Below are 16,909 nucleotides of genomic sequence, written 5' to 3' on the forward strand. Positions count from 1 at the left end.
GCCTCGTCTCTGAACCAGGAAGTCTATTGTAAATGTGGTTCGGGCTCTAGGAGAGCTTTAATCAAATCTATCCAATCCACGGGGATAATTCTATTATAGACCACATGTTTATCATCTGCTTCACAAATGGTGAATGGATGCCATATGAAACTACAGTCTCCTTGAATTTCCCTAAATCTAACATTGTCACAGGCTTCCAAGTAGCCCTAATAGAATCTCCTTCATTAGGTACTTCCTGTAAAGTTACTGGACATATTAATGGTGGCTCTATTAAGACCTTAGGTTGTTCTTTTTTAACTTTAAAATTCAATGCTGAAGTTGGTTCTCAATCTGGGTTTGAATATCTCTATAATCTATTTTAATAATTTTTCCAAGCTTGAATCTTAGTACTCATACCAACTTCTTTAGAAATAAACCAAGAATTACTAAAACTAAAAACAAAGATTATCAAAACAGTATGTCAATTCTAGTTAACTTGATTATACTTTCATTTAATCATTCCATTTTTAAACCATTCATTATGTAATCATATACATACCTAATTCTCTCCATTTTAATAGTGTTTTCCATGTTTTTAGTGTGGGATAAAAACTCTTTTTAAACTAATCCCTTCCTTTAAGAATTTCCAATTTACTTACCAAATCTGCCAACAATGTCAGTGAAGTGTGAGGCATAGCCCATCTGTGTTGGAGAACTAGTTTATAGATGTAAACTGAGAGTATCAACCCAAGGAGAAGGACTCTAGGAAAAGCCCGAAAGCCTCCCTGGTGTTGGGATTAAAGATGTGTGATCTCAAGTGCTGAGATCACCTTTGTGTGAGCTTTTTCTTTTAGTACTTGATAAATTTCGTGTAGTCAGTGTGACCTTGAACTAACAGAGATCCATCTGCCTCTTAATCTTGAGTCCTGGGATCAAAGGTGTGTATCACCACTGCCTGATCTCTATAGTTTGAGGCTGGCTTTACTTTCTGACTCCTCAGGCAAGCTTTAATAAATTATAAACAGTGAATCACCACAAGTGTGCTGACAGTGCTAACTAGCATGGGGAGAGGACACTGTAGTCAGGATGCAGCCACCCAGGCAATGCTGACCTTTTCTAGACAGGTTTCTGGACAAGTAGGGTTGTGAGGACACAGAAGAAACTTTCCTGGTAAGACAGCAAAGAAAGTTAATGTCTTAAGCAGGTTTGAGAAGCAGGGGACTGTGCCCTTCTGGGAGGGATACATCAGGGATTGGGGTCTGCCTGGTGTTCCGGCTTCATGGTGATATGTATGTGTGCAGATCTTACCCATAGTCTGAGAGCCTCAAACTATTTTCTACTTAACTGTGGTATAGGCAGCTAACAATGGACTTAAAACATTAAGCACTTTAAAAAAAAATCAGTAACATGGGACTAAAGAGATGGTTCAGAGGTTTAGAGCACTGGCTGCTCTTCCAGAGGTCCTGAGTTCAATTTCCAGCACCCACATGGCAGCTCACAACTGTCTATAATGAGATCTGATGCCCTCTTCTGGTGTGTAGTCATGCATGCAGACAAAGCACCCATGTTAATGAAATACAGAAGAAATAAACTATTAAAAGTGAGTAGTGTGACCTATGTGCACTGTTGTGCAGTAGGTCTCTGGGATGCTCCTCTCTCCCCATGCCAATGTCCTACTTTGTTTCTGTGAGTTTTGACTATAAAATACATCAGTGGAACCAGGCTTGCATGTCTATATTTCACTTAGAATCATGCCCTCAAGCCCCACCCATCCGTATTGTAATGTCAGATTTCCTGTTTTAGTTTTTTGTTTTGTTTTAAAGGCTAAATAAATTGTGCTCTGTATGTAGGCTGCTGCTTTTCTTTTTCTTTTTCTTTTTTTCTGATACAGGGTTTCTCTAGCTTTGGAGCCTGTCCTGGAACTTGATGTGTAGACCAGGCTGGCCTCAAGCTCACAAAGATCTGCCTGTCGATGCATCTAGAGTGCTGGGATTAAAGATGTGTGCCACCACCTCCCGGCTTGACCACTCCTTTAGGTTTGCAGTCATTTGAGGTGGGTACTTTTCATTCTGTGCTTAATGTGCTGGGCTTAAGACTTCCTAGGTTCTGATTTAGTGTCTGTGGCTAAGAATTATTACAGTTAGAAATTCAAGCTGGTCCCTTGTGCTGGCTAGAACATTCAAGAAAACTGATGTCTCATCCTTGTAGAAAAGACTATTTCTAAAGACTCTAATATTCTTGAAACAGAACTGTTTGTCCCCAATACAGTTGAAATGGAACCCTGCTTCCCAAAGGTAAAGCTGAATCATTTTGTTCAAGAATAGAGTCAGTTGAGTACAGACAAAGTCCTGGCGGCTTTGTACTTTCTAGATACAGAGAAGCTGGAACTGCCCTCTGGGAATGCAAATGCTATCTCCTGACACCTGAAGCTAACACAGACCACACTCCTCTTACCTGAGCCATTTCTCAAGGAAGTCTTCACTTACAGCAACACATGTGAGAAATTTGCATCCACTGAGCACTGAGCCCATCTCCATCACTCAGGTCGCTGGTACATGTCCCCTTCTCAGCAGTGTTCCTGAGGGATCCTCCATGTGCTGGATGGAAGGAGCCATCCTGTCACTTGAGAGTAGAGTGCACTGTCCTTTCTTTTTCGTCCTTTGCAGTTAAAGTTTACTAGGTTCTTGGGAGAGAGTCCATAGCCTACTATTTGATTTTAACAGAGAGGGACTAAGGATCTGTTTGCTCTTCACAAATTTACTTTCTGGCCCAGAAAACTCTTCTTGGAGTATGATCTGGGAAACTGTGGAGATCCCTGAGACTTTTTGTAGAGTCCACAAGGTCAAAGCACTGGAGGAAGAATGCTATTTGCATTTTCTCCCCAGTGTACTAGGAGTTTCTCAGAAGATCTATGACTAAGCTTGGCCTCTGGTAGCTAATGAGGTATATGTTTGAATATTCTTATGCTTCTAGGCTTGGGGGATAACTATGTGCTCTACTGTACAGTTCTGAGCCTGTTCTTTTCTCTGTGGCTTTGGGTTCAAGTTTCCCCATATCTACAAGGAATGGCATCAAAAGGCATACTTCATCATGACTGGAAAACTGTACTAAATGTTTAAATGTCAGATTACTTTTAAATTGAATAATACTGAAATGTAAGGATATCCATTTATGTATTTTAATGCTAAAGAGTGAATTACTACCTTGTCAGGGGATAACAGAAAACTTGACTTTCCAGCCCACAGCTGGCAATGCCATGTATAACTCTTGGTGCCAGAAAGGGTGATGTGTACATCCTCACTGAGCTAGTTCCCTGACTTATGAAGGAGAATTTTCCCAGAGAAATGGGCAAAACTGAGTAAGAGGGGCTGAAAGTGTCCCTGGGCTTCCTACATCCCTGTGGATCTTCTGTCAGCCCTCCGTTCTAAATAATGCAATGGCGCCAGGACCCTAATTTCAGGACAGCCATTTAGAGCTCTCTGAGAAATGTAGCTTGAATGACTTAACTAGCTAGTTCAAACTTATTTTAAAAATCCCAAATTATTTTAGACTTTCAGACTAGAATAAGCTGTTTAAGCATCAAGCTGGACAAGTCACCAGACCGAGCATCAAACAACACAGATAATCAAATAGCACTGTCCGGAGACAGAATGATGTGTTGTTGAGGGGAAAGGACACAGAAGGGAATCACAGCACTTCTACTTTCCAATGGTGTATGGACTGGAGGACACTTACCTGCATGTGAAAAGACTGTTAGTGTCATGAAGCATATTTTTCCGCACAAGTGGACCAATTTGCCGCAGTGGCTGGATTTACCGCGTTGCTTGTGTGCTTATGAATCCATGCCAGAGAAGTCATAGACTCTTCGTAGATGGTGGGAAACAAAATAGCCTGAAGACAGAGTTTCTATCCTGCCTGGTCCCGCAGCTGTTTAGTCCTAAATAAACACACAAAGGCTTATATTAATTACAAACTCTTTGGCTGATGGCTCAGGATTCTTATTGGCTAGCTCTCTCTTAATTATTAACCAGTTTCTGTTAATCTGTGTATCTCCACATGGTCTTGGCTTACAGGTGATGCCCAGGCCTCTTTCTTCCTTGGCAGCTACATGACTTTTTCTTGACTCCACCTACTCCCTTGCTCTATCACTGTTCACCTTTCCCACCTGACTAAATCCTCCCTTTCCATTGGCCGAAACAGCTTTATTCATCAATCAGTAAGAGAAACATATATTTACAGCATATAGAAGGACATCCCTCATCAATAGCCCAAGTGTTGAATTGCCTTTTCACATTCTGTGGAGCTGGGGTGAGTTGATGGTTCAGAGGAATTGAAGGACCACACATGCCTAGCTTTCAATCAGAAGTAAAGGAATTGCTGGCTCTAATCACTTTGGAATGCAGATCTTTTCCGGATGCTGGGTGGGTGACTGGAAGCACCCACAGAGCTCCCCTCTTATTCTCAAATGTGATAATGCCTTGATGGTAAAGCATGTGTGGGGCTGAAGCATGAGCTGAAGCATATAGAATTAGTACTGCTTGAAAGAAATGAAAACATGGTTCTTTGTACTTGGGAATGGGGCAGATGGATTCTAAAATGAAAAAAGTTGCCTGTTACTGCGAAGGAACGAGGAAAGGGGCTCATCACCCAGTACCTAGGACTTTCATGGGTTTGCCAATGTGGCTTTGACATTGCAGAGTGTAGCATGCTAACATTTACTTGGAAGAAGTTCATGATACACCAAACCAACATTTCCCAAAAAGTCCAGTGCATGGAGCTAAAAACAGGCTCAAAGAGCTGGGTGTGGTGGGTGGCACATGCCTTTAGATCCCAGCTTGGGAGGTAGAAGCAGGTGTCACTTTGAATTCAAGGCCAGTCTGACTTACATAGTGAGTTCTAGGGCAGCCAGAGCTACATAGTGAGACCCTGTCTTGAAAATACCCTCTCCAAATGAGTTGGACAGACCAATAGGCATAAAGGTGACAAGGTGGGCGGGCAGTGATGGCACATCAGATCCTCTGTGGAGTTTACCTTTGAGAAGGATTAAAGGGGCTGAGAGATGGCTCAGTTTTCCTATAAAATGCTTGCCATGCATGCATGCAGTTGAGTTCAGATCTCCAGAAACCACCAAGTGGTTTGTCTGTGTACAAAGTTCCATGCTGGGGTGGAAGCTGGGGGTGGGGATGACAAGAAGAGCCCTGAAATTCGTTAGCCCGTCGACCTAGCAGGACTCATGAGCTTCAGGTTTAGTGAGAGATTGTCTCTCAAAAATTAAAGGTGGAGAGGGATGGAGGGAAGGTACCTAGTCACAACCTGGACATCCTAGTAGTAATGAGTCCAGATCTCACACACACACACACAAAGTTAAAGGTTAGTTAACCTTTGACCTTTAGGGAAGTGTCAAAGATGCATATCTGGAAACATCCATTTCTCCCACCACTTTGCTGTGGTTGCATTTTCTTCAGATAATTCTGTGAAATCTCAAGACAGACTGAGCATGGAAGCAAGTATGAGATTCAGCTGACGTTTGACAATTCTCACTACACGGTTCTGTTTTTGCTTTGGAATGCATAATTTCTTTCTTAAGTGTGTGTGTGTGTGTTGACATAATTAAATGAATTAATAAAAATAAACATCTCATTTAATAATTTTAATAATATTTAATAAGTAAATATTGATAGACGTCATTATTCACATATACTTTCAGTCCCCATTTTAGTGTGTGTGTGTGTGTGTGTTTTTTTTTTTTTTCAAGATAGAAACTTGCCCTGAAACTTTCTGGCCTTGAACAGAAAGATCTGCTTGCCTCTGCCTCTAGAGTGCTGGGATTAACGGCATATGCCATCACACCCGGCTTTCAGTCCACAATTTTTAAGAATGCAAAGGAGTCTGTGTGTGGTGGCTCACACCAGTAATCCCAGTACTTGGGAGGTTGGCAGATCTCTGTGAGTTTCAGTTCAGCCAGGGCTACACAGTGAGACCTTATCTCAAAAAAACACAAGTGTAAAGGAATCTTGAAATTGGAAATTTTGAGGGCTGCTGCCTTGAGTCTAGTCATGCTCATACAATAGCAGAGACACATGAAATATGCATCAGTAGATAATTTTATCTATCACCTAATTGTTTTTAACATCCCTTTACTGTATTATCTCATGGAGTTATCATTGTCTGTGTGGCCTATTGTGGAGCAAAATGGCTTTATGCCACACACGACCCCGTCAAGATGAACTGGGTGGTAAAAAGACAGTAATCTTCACTTGGAAAAATAGTTTCTGTTGCTGTGGCTGATATCTCCATATTAAAGCTATCCCATAGTGGATCCTCCATCTGGAGGGCAGGGCATCATACATAAACATACCAGAGCAGGACAATCTTGCTAGCCTGTGGCATGAAGTAAGGACCAATTTTGGCTACTAGTGGATTAGGAAGAGCCATCCAGCCGAGGTCCATGCTATCCACAGTGCCGGGGCCTTTAGCAAAGAACCCACTGGGTCCCTCCTTGTGTTTTCCTTGGAAATGATGGAACCATTTGGTGCCACAGGATTTACTTTTTTCTTGACCCTTTTAATTGTGGCAATTCATTATTTTGCTTCTGAGAACTGAAATTTGTCCTTGAGTTTCAATGCCCTGGGAATTCAGTAGTCTTAGGGCTTCCTCTTTCTCCCTTTGAACTTGCAGACTCCAATGGTCTGAGTTTTTACCTGGTCTTGGCTGCAGGGAGAATTTTTTTTCAACAGCATTCCTCTGGGGGCAGTTAAGGAAAGTCACAGAGATTCCCTGTAATGAGGCCAACATTGGATAGATACCTCTTTCAGATGCTAACCTGGAACAGTGAAGCCAGTGATGTGCTCGTGACCGTAAGTCAGCTGGGATGAGGGGCCTCTACTGCTCTGCAGAGCATCCCCTCTGCTTACCAGCATCCAGGAATTCTGATCACCTCAATTTTTCATACTAATCCCCCATGATTCATACGAGTATAGAATGCTTTCTCAAGCTGGTATCCTTTTACTGCACAGATCATGAACTATTATTTGGGTCATCTCAACCTATGCTCTTGGGTCATAGGCACTCAAATTTGGAGGTCAACAATTTCATCCATTACTGAACAAAATGTCCTAAATCAAGGCACTTTCTAAACCCACTGGTGGGAACATCAGGTAGGTGGGTTACATTTCAAATACTGATGACAGTCAAAGATTTAGGATTGGTGGGAGTCTGTTAAGTTAATACATTCTAAAAAGATTTACCTGATAAGTCATGTTAAGCTAGATACACTGGAGGGCAACTGGTGGCTATCAAAAAGGCTTATAGTTTAAATTTAAATTGGTCTTCGGTTCTGTAACATCCCAACTTTCCACAATTACAAGGTCTAATTGTTCGATTGTCTGTGTAGTCTGTATAGGTGTGGCTCCCTTTGAGGAAGGGGAAACTTCAGTTCCCAGTGCAGACACAAGTGTGTGTGTGTATGAACCCCTTAACTTCCTGAGACAAGGAAGCTCACTGCCATCTGGTAGTGGAGGTGAGGACAAGGAGGAGAAGGGATGTAAATGTACATTTGGGGTCATGGGAACACAGAAAAATGGCTTTTCTAAATGAGCCTTTCAAAGGATGTGGGAGTCAAACAGAGGCTGTTCACAGTTTACTAAATATTGCCAGGGCTTTTTCGTTTAGCCATCTGCTTTCCGAGGCTGGGTCATTCCAAAGATAGCTTCTGAAGTGTTAGCACAGATGGCCAACGCTTGGCTATTTAGTCTGGGACCTGCTTGTTCCCTCAGATGGTGTGTGTACAGGTTGGTAGTAACTCTAGTTATGATTGCAAGCCCTCACCAGATCTGGTGGGTGGTTTGTTTTGGTTTAGGATTTTTGTTTGTTTGTTTTTGTTTTGTAGTTGTTGTTTGGGGCTTGTTGGTTGTGCATTAACCCCCACATAGTGCGGCGTCTGGTTTGGTTTCAGCATTACCCCAGGTTAGGCTCTGTGTGAACCTGTATCCCTTTGTCTCTGGGCCTGACTCAAAGCTGGCACTTGACTGGCTCCCTATGGACATTGGTTAGGTGTAGTCCATCCCTCAATCACTGAAGATGGCTTTGCTCCTGAACTAGCAACTGTGGTGTGATTTCAGGAGAGCAGTTCTTTCCAGTGGCTGGATGGATGAAAGGTTAGCAACGGACTCTGTCCTTCCTTTCTCCCAGGGTATCAGAAGAGCAGATGCTGGCCCTCGGGATGCTAAAACAGGTGGCCAGTGTGACAGCACAGAGCAAAGCCTCCGGCTGCTGGAAGCTTGTCTTGCCCTTGAGGTCTCTAGGCAGCTCCCCTGGTGGATTCCCAGCAGATGCCAACTTCCACTCTACCCCGTTCTCCGAAGCAGAGCCTCCACGGGTCTTGATCACAGGTTGGTTTGTTTCCTCCTTGTTTGTGGCGTGAGCCTTGCTTTCCCCAAGCTGTTCTTGTATGTGCTGTATGTCTTGTATGTGCTGTGCTGTGAGAGCAGGCTTCCAGGAGACCGCCGGAACTAGATTTAATGGTTGCACTGTGAAAAGGGTCTCTGAGTGGATCATGCCATCACAAATAACTTTTCATTGGGGTGGCAACCCTTTTCTGATCTGACAAAGCCTTTTTTTTTTTTTTTTTTAAGTTCTGGGTTTGGATTCAAAGGGATTGTTTTTTGAGGGCTAAGTGATTTATTAGAAGATTTATTAGAAGAATCGGTAACAAGGAAGCAAAGGCACAGCAGGGGCTCTGAGGAAAGTTCAAGCACAGACAGCAGAGTGGGATCTCTTCCTACAGATTTCAGATGAGACAGGTTCTACATCACATCCCAGATTCCTGCTCCCCTGGCCCTCATTAACTAGGAAAAACAAGTGACTTTAATTCTGAAAACCAAATGAGTGTAGTTGTGTTCCTGTCTAATGGTCTTGATGGGGTTCATTTTCTCAGTCGTTAAAGAATTAAAGGCGGGAAAATGGCTCAGCTTGACAGACAGCAGCAGAGAGATCTCAAACAGCTGACAGTAGTTGGTGGACAGAATGGCAGTTGCAGAAAGGTTTCTCTTAGGGGTGAGGGAACACACACACAGCAGGCACACAGAGAAAAAGACTGTCTGCAACGTCAGGGGTGGGGTGGGAGGTGGACAGAAGAGGAACTCTGGGAAGCCAAGCATCTTGTCTCTTCTGGAGAGCTGGAGGTTTTAAAAGCTCTGAGGCATTTTCGTTCCCTGATTTAGGATTGGTCAGTTTGAAGAGAAACAGGCTGATTGCCAACAACTGTTGTGTGTCATTTCCTGATCCAGCCTTGAATCCGTTGAGCCAGTGAGTCATCAGGAGCCTTACTGAGGGAAGAAGGAGCCCCAAGGCCTTTGTTTTATGCTTCCAGGCTTTTGTCTGAGGTCAGGAGGGTGAGGAAGAAGCCAGCCATCTTGGAAATTCACCATCTTTGTTACCTAGTCATGATCTCTCTTCCTGTCTGTCTGCATACCAGGGAGCCTGTCTAATGCCTTGTCTTCCAGTTTCAGAAATTATCAGTTCAACTAAAATGGAGGAGCATTACAAAATGGTGTGGTTCTGGCTGACACCTTCCATTTTCCCGAATTCATAGTCATTGCCTATGTTTCCTTTCCCTAACAAAACCTTGTTTTCTGAAGGGACCTAGGTACCCGGTATCAAACAGCTGTCCTTGAACTTGATTTCCTTCCATATTATAGGTAATAGGTTAGGGCAACAAAGCCCAATGATAGGGAGGGTGCCATTTCTAGAACACATCTTCCCTAGGCACATCTTCTCTTGGCCAGATTCCCCAGCCTAAATCCAGAATCACCCATCACCGATTGATACTGAACAATGTGTGGTGGAAATTAGATGGGATATAAGCACTATCCGAGCTTCTTGTTGCTGTTGAGCCCTTCCCCACCAGAGCCATTCTACTCATTGATCCTCTTCCAGAATATGCAGTGCTTGGCCCCACCCCCTTCACTATGCATTCCACTTTGTCACTGACATAATGTTTCCAATGTGATTGACACATTGTATCTCTCCCTCCTCTGTCATGTTTTCACTTCTGCCCTATCTAGCTCCCATGTGGTTTTCATTCTCTGTCTCCACTAGAAGCGTCTCTAGGGTTTTATCCCTGTGTTAACTGACAGGCAGTCCCACTGCTCTGTCTTCCTGCCATATGATTGTCTGTCCTGAAATTTACAGTGGTCGTCCTCCAAATGTGTTCCTAGCCCCATGGCTCTGGCTTCCTATTCATGGTGTCGTTTTGCCTTGAAGTTAGGAAGCTAAAATCATTTCTTTCTTAGTTTGTTTCTAGTTTGTTTGTTTGTTTGTTTGTTTTGGAGGTAGGGTTCTCTGCTGTGTGGCTCTGACTGGGCCGAAGGCTGGCTTTGAACTCAAGAGACCTACCTACTTCTGCCTCCCAAGTTCTAGGACTAAGGTGTGTACTCAGACACTAGCTTGTCCACTGTCCTTTTGTCAAATGACTTCTCACTCCCCTCTTCGGAGCTGGGCCCAGCACACATTATGTTTCTTCTTCTGCCCTTGCTTTCCTCTTCCTCTTGGACACCCCTTGCCGGAGAGTGCTGCCTCTGAAACTCTCGCCTGCATTGATAGCTGTCCATGCTGGGCAGTGACTGTCTTACGTTCTGAGAGAGCTGCCATGCTGCTGACAGGAGCCTGCAATGATTGCATTAGTTCAACCTCAGGGCTTTAGCCCACTACAACTGGAGGGTTTATCCCACTGTTACACCCTGAGAATAGACTCAGGTCTCATCTTGTTTTCTTCTTTACCTAGGGGGTCTTGGCCAGCTGGGAGTAAGACTTGCTAGCCTTTTGAGGTAAGAGCTTTAGAATCAAGTTCTTAGGAGTGTAAAGTGGTCTCTGTCAACATTAGCCATCCGTTCTGTTGCCTCTGGCCTCTTTCTGCTTCTAAAATGTCACGTCTAAATAGCTACTTAAAACACAATTTAGTCTGCTTCTTTGTCACAACACCAGCTCTTTTCGAAATCCCAGTCCTAACTTGGGTACGGTGGGACTCATCACCCCAAATGAACCACTTTCCTTTCAGTTGTTGGGGAGCAGATGGCAGGGGCCGGTGCTTATAGGAGCTGGAAGGGGATGGTCTGGCCTTGAAGGCAGTAGGGTAAAAGATTGAGGGAGAAGAGAAGTCACCAAGGATGTGGAGATAGCATTGATGACCAGCGCAGTGGGGGAAGGGCAGAAACAGAGGACCAGGCTGTGGGAAGAAAAGGAGGTCTGCATTTAGGGAGACAAAGCTGAGGGGTATGTGACAAAGGCAGAGAGAAAGAAGGTGAGGGGAAGGCCCAGGAGCTGCAGTGCCTGTTTGGAGAAATCAGTAACCTAAGACTTGTATTCTTGATGTTGCTGACTTGTTGTGGGGGTGGGGGGCTTTCTTTCCCTACAGGAAACAATTTGGGAAGGACAATGTGATTTTATCAGACATAAAGAAGCCCCCTGCTCATGTCTTCCATAGTGGTAAGATATGGACAGTCCTTGATGTTTTCGTTTTCAAAATGCAGCCACAGAGGCAGCTCAAGGGAGTCTGTGTGTGAATCAAAGAGGGATTCAGGCATGGTCCTGGCTTAAAAGTGTATTTTCAATACTGCTCCCTTCAAATGACAAGAACAGGAGTGTTCTGTGGAACCCAAAGTTGTAGAATAATATATTTTAATATTACTTTAAATAGTGTCTTTGGACTAAAAAGCGTGAGTCCTATCTTTTAGTTATCTAACTTAAAGAGACCTCAAACAAAAAAGTAAGTTTGATGAGGGAAAACACCTTGATGAATATGGAGAAAGGCGATGGCTTAGAGTTAAGAGTTCTTTCAGATTACCCAAGTTTGGTTTCCAGTACCCACATCAGGTGGCTCCCATCCACCTGTAACTCCAGCTCTAGATGATACAAGACTGTCTTCTGGGCTCTGCGGGTACCTGCCCTCACAAGCAACCCCTCCCCTCCCATGATTTCTGCACCCCTATGGGTATCACACACACACACACACACACACAGAGAGAGAGAGAGAGCGAGAGAGAGAGAGAGAGAGAGAGAGAGAGAGAGAGAGAGAGAGAGAGAGAGAGAGAACAACAAACAACAAAGAATTCTGAGAAAGCAGACAGGGAAGAATCACGGGGTTTCAGTACAGCTTAGGCTACAGAGCCAGGTTCTGCTCCTAAAGGGAGATGGGGGCGGGAGGGTGAGAGAGAGTGAAAATCAGATTTTCTCAAGTCAGTGGCAGGGGTCAGGGAGTCCAGTTAGCTTCTCTGCAGCTGTCCTTGTCACTGTGTGCTCACAGGCCCATTTGTTTACACCGATATCTTGGATTACAAGAAGCTTCGTGAGATCGTGGTGAGCCACCGAATCAGCTGGCTGTTTCACTACAGTGCTCTGCTGAGTGCTGTTGGAGAAGCAAACGTGGCCTTGGCCAGAGATGTGAACATAACTGGTGAGCAGCTAGCTCCGGCCTAAAGGGGCCCGTTTTCCTGTGTTCAGTAATATGATTGTTTTTATTTTCAGATTTTCATAGTGTCTATTCATTTCAGGACTGCATAACATTCTAGATGTTGCAGCTGAATACAATGTGAGATTGTTTGTGCCCAGCACGATTGGAGCTTTTGGACCTACCTCTCCTCGGAACCCTACACCTGATCTCTGTATTCAAAGGCCCAGGACCATCTATGGGGTATCCAAAGTTCACGCAGAGCTCATGGGAGAAGTAAGCATTTCTCAGCAATATTACTAAATGTTCAGGGCTAGATGATTCTATGTGTCTGGCCCCACTTTTTTCTGCCGGTAAATGGAAACATTTATACCACAGAGATGATTGTAGTGTGTTTATCAAGTGACAGGCCCCTTGTAGGCACTGAAAAACTCCTTAGCTATAGGTTTCTGCTTGCCCACAGCCATGATAGTAACACCCAGCACTTTTGGACATTCCTAGCCTTGAAACCCATCTATGTTTGTTTCCTAACTTGTTTGTAAGGCTCTCAACTAGAGTTTCTGCATGAGCGACAGACAGAGACAGAGATATGGGGGTGGGAAGGGAGAGAAGGAGGGAACATACGTGGGGCAAAAGGTATGTATTCATATGTGCAGAGGTTAGAAGTTATGTGTCTTCCTCACTTCCTCTCCATTTTAATGTTGAGACAAGCTCTCCTACTGGAATCTGGAACAAGCAGGCTAGGCTTGTGGGCACTGAGCCTTTGGGATCCTGTCTCAGCTTCCTAAGTGCTAGATTATAGGCACATGCTGTTTGTGTCCTGATATCTTAAGTGGGTTCTAGAGAATCTAACTCAGCTCCACATGCTGTGCCAGGAGCACCAAGTCATCTCCCCATCCCAGAAACTTTCTACTGTGGAAATTTTCAACCATGCATTTACTCTGTCTTAGCAAACTGTAGTCAGTGTCTGGCCCTTCAGCTACTGGACATCAATTTTTTCTGCAGGAAAGCAAGCTTGCACAGTCAGGGCAGGGAGCAGGAGCTCCACTTCTGCAGGCTGCTCTATCACTGGAAGTATTGAGGTGGCATCAAGATGGTGATTCTTAGAAGATAAATAATTGTTATTAAACAAAAGTGGAAAACTTGGAAATTCTGAAAATCCCCATTTCCTTTCTTTTTTTTAACATTGTGTTTGTGCATGTTGTGTGTGTACATGCAGACAAATATGCCACAGCATGTGTGTGTAAGTCAGGGGACAAGTGTGGAGACTGTCCTTCCACATTTATGTTGGTTCTGAGGATCCAACTCAAGCCATCAGACTGTGTTGCCTTTCTTTACCCATGGAGCCACCCTGCAAGTCCTAAATGCTTACTCTTTTGAGGGACATTTTAATTTACCTGTATGCGATATTTTAGGGGAAAGCAATTTCTTTGTTTTATCTAAATTACAAGAGTATTATTATGGTTTTTAGCCAGCTCTTTCTTTTTCTTAGTACTATTATTACCGGTATGGGTTAGATTTCCGGTGCCTAAGATATCCTGGAATCATTTCTGCAGATTCCCAGCCAGGAGGAGGAACAACTGGTAAGTACTGCCTCCTGTCTCCTTCACCCTTAAATTCTCTTGTTTTTGGGAGACCTTCTTTAGTCCATAAACTGGCTTTTCCTGTATTTCAAGAGAAGTTGGAAAGTAAGGAGTACTTTTTATCTCGCTGGCTCCCAAAATGCAATAACTAAAAGAAATTCTTCAGTTACCTGCGTATAACAGTCAATCTTGATATAGTCCATACTATTCTGATCTTTTGGGGGAGCCTTTCATTTTTTGATAGTCTAAAGAGATTCTGAATTAAGAAAGATGGCATCTCAGTCCTGAACCTTCTTCCTACTGCTGCTGCCACGGCGGAATTCTCTTTCAGACTACGCAGTCCAGATTTTCCATGCTGCAGCAAAGAATGGCATGTTTGAATGCAACCTCAAGGCCAGCACCAGGCTCCCTATGATGTACATCAACGACTGCCTCAGGGCCACCCTGGAAATCATGGAGGCCCCCGCAGAGTGCCTCTCTATGAGGACCTACAACATCAGCGCCATGAGTTTCACCCCCGAGGAGCTGGCCCAGGCCCTCCGCAAGCATGTGCCCGACTTCCAGATCACCTACTGTGTGGATCCCCTCCGACAGGCCATAGGTAGGCCCCCATGCCAGCCCGCTCTAGCTCGAAATCGGATTTGGGAGACCCCACACCATCCCCGTGGGGAGGCTTTAAGGCTGAGGAGCTTCAGTGGTTTCCCCCACAGATGCTCCTGTGTGGAAAACATCTCTTCGTGAGAAAGGTTCCAGCTCAGGAAACAGTCTGGCACCATTTCATCTTTGCACAATTTATTAAAGCAGGGAGAAACAGAAGAAATCAAGGCAGTGTGCAAACAGGCTTGGGCCTTCGTATGATGTTATTGTCTTCTGTAGCCTGGAACACCCTTCTGGATACAAGAATATTCCCTTACAAAGCTGTTTTAGGTTTTGAAAACATGAAAATTCCAGTATACAGACCCAGTATCTTCTCTTTTTCTGGTGGGGTGGATTTTTCGAGACAGAGTCCTCGAACTCACACTGTAGACCAGGCTGGCCTCAAACTCACAGCGTTCCCCCTGCCTCTGCCTTCCGAGTGCTGGGATTAAAGGTGTGTGCTACCACTGCCCAGTGCCCCATTTCTTCTGAAGAGTACTAGTTCTGGAGTCCAGTCAAAGACGAGGTTTCTTTTCTCTGTGCCTTCCCATAAAATCCATCCAGTCCTTCACAAATACAGAGCCTGAATAACCCAACACTCTTTCCCATGTCTTTCCCCAGCTGAGAGCTGGCCCATGAACCTTGATGACAGCAATGCCCGTAAAGACTGGGGCTGGAAGCACGACTTTGATCTTCCCGAGTTGGTGGCTACAATGATCAGCCTCCACGGAGCCAGCACCAGAATTGCCCAAGCAAACTGAAAGGACAGGAGCAACTCCCGTGTCCTCACAGTGCAAGGGACATGGCATTCTCTAAGCTGGAGAACTAATGGGACTGAATTCTGGCAGCTCACATATGGAGTTCCTTTACTCATTGCCTTTGTTGTGTGCCTAACTGTCCAAGCACACATGCCACAGAAATGAAGTCCTAAGTGGCAGTGGTTGTCTCTTGGAATTTGCAACATTTGTATTTAATTAAATTCAATATAAGCATCACTCCGGAGACTTTCTTTCTTGACCAGAGACCAAAGGTTATATTTTAAAGATTTTCAAAGATGTTCTTCATGTTCAGGACTTTCAAACTTCATCAAAAAATGATCGCTTGCAGCTAACTTTTTAACCTAAGATTTATCCGGGCGATTAAGAATATGAAATATGATATTATGATAAAGGGCATTGATTCCATTTAGGGGCTGCTAGAAAGCTTGGTGATATCTATGCTGACATCAACAACACCAGAGAGATTGTTGAAAAATATACATTTCTGGGCTTTGCCCCCTTAGACTGACCCAGCAGTTAAGAGCACTTGCTGCTCTTGTAGAGGACCTGAGTTCAGTTCCCAGCACCCACATGGTCGCTCACAACCTTCTGAAACTCCAGTCCCAGGGGATCCAACACACCCTTTTCTGACCTGTAAGCACCAGTGCATGCTTACATGTACACAGTACACACATCTCACATGTAGGCAAAACACTCATACACATAAAAATAAATAAAACTTAAAGTTGATAGTTTTTTCAGTATGGTAGAGTTGCAGACCTGAGAGCAATAAAGAAACTACATGTAATTCCCCTCACTCTGAAGCAAGCACTATCATTCTTGACTCCGGATGGGGGATTCTGAGTATCACATACAACTGGGATCTATCATTATCCAAGGGCTTCAGATTTGTTAACCTGTTAGACATTGATGTTTCACGGTTGTTACTCAAACTTCAAGTTCACACCTGATATTAAAGCTGCCTTTTGAGTCACCTAACAGACTAAGAGCATGTGCTCTTAGTTGTGTAGGAAATTGTAAGTCTAAAGTTCATGGCGTGAGTTTTGAAAATCTATGTGCACAGTGAAACTCAAGCAGCATGAATGGATAAATACAGAGAAAAGTATGCCTCACACCCTCTCCACAGGTAACCATGACATGGTTCCATGTATGTGTGTGATGCTGGGGTTTGAACTCAGGGCTTCTGCACACCCGGCAAGTGTTCTACCATTAAGCCACATCTCCAGCTCCATTTGCTTCTTTAATGACTCTATAGCTCTTCATTGGCTGGCTGTACAGAATTTAACAGGCTTCATTATTAAGGACATTTGGACTTATAGTCCTTAACTATCATAAATAGTGCTGTAAAAAATATTTCTGCAAATACATCCCACTTCCATTGTCTTAAAGGGACAAAATCTCTTTCTGGGACTTTGAAGTACACAGCTTTTACATCCAACTATCTTTCTATTTTATCTTATTCATTTATTTGTTTGGTTGGTTGGTTG

General features: G+C 43.9%; 1 protein-coding gene across 1 annotated transcript; it reads left to right on the forward strand.

Moving 5' to 3' along the window:
• The first annotated feature begins 8,172 nt into the window (after nucleotides 1-8,172).
• LOC127230269 (L-threonine 3-dehydrogenase, mitochondrial) lies at nucleotides 8,173-15,572 on the forward strand. Its single transcript, XM_051195529.1, has 8 exons — nucleotides 8,173-8,369; nucleotides 10,763-10,805; nucleotides 11,393-11,463; nucleotides 12,281-12,430; nucleotides 12,528-12,700; nucleotides 13,917-14,007; nucleotides 14,339-14,608; nucleotides 15,265-15,572. Exons 1-8 carry the CDS (start codon nucleotides 8,186-8,188, stop codon nucleotides 15,402-15,404), a joined length of 1,122 nt encoding a protein of 373 aa, XP_051051486.1. The 5' UTR covers nucleotides 8,173-8,185; the 3' UTR covers nucleotides 15,405-15,572.
• The last annotated feature ends 1,337 nt before the right edge of the window (nucleotides 15,573-16,909 follow it).

The sequence above is a fragment of the Phodopus roborovskii genome, unplaced genomic scaffold (genome assembly GCF_943737965.1).
Source record: "Phodopus roborovskii unplaced genomic scaffold, PHOROB, whole genome shotgun sequence".
Classification (NCBI taxonomy): Eukaryota; Metazoa; Chordata; class Mammalia; order Rodentia; family Cricetidae; genus Phodopus; species Phodopus roborovskii.

What these genes read in the sequence shown, in the direction of transcription:
- LOC127230269 (XM_051195529.1), top strand. Translation starts at nt 8,186, where the DNA reads ATGCTGGCCCTCGGGATGCTAAAACAGGTGGCCAGTGTGACAGCACAG. An exon ending in CAGAGATGTGAACATAACTG is followed by an intron (nt 12,431 to 12,527) that starts GTGAGCAGCTAG and finishes TATTCATTTCAG; the next exon opens with GACTGCATAACATTCTAGAT. An exon ending in TCCCCTCCGACAGGCCATAG is followed by an intron (nt 14,609 to 15,264) that starts GTAGGCCCCCAT and finishes GTCTTTCCCCAG; the next exon opens with CTGAGAGCTGGCCCATGAAC.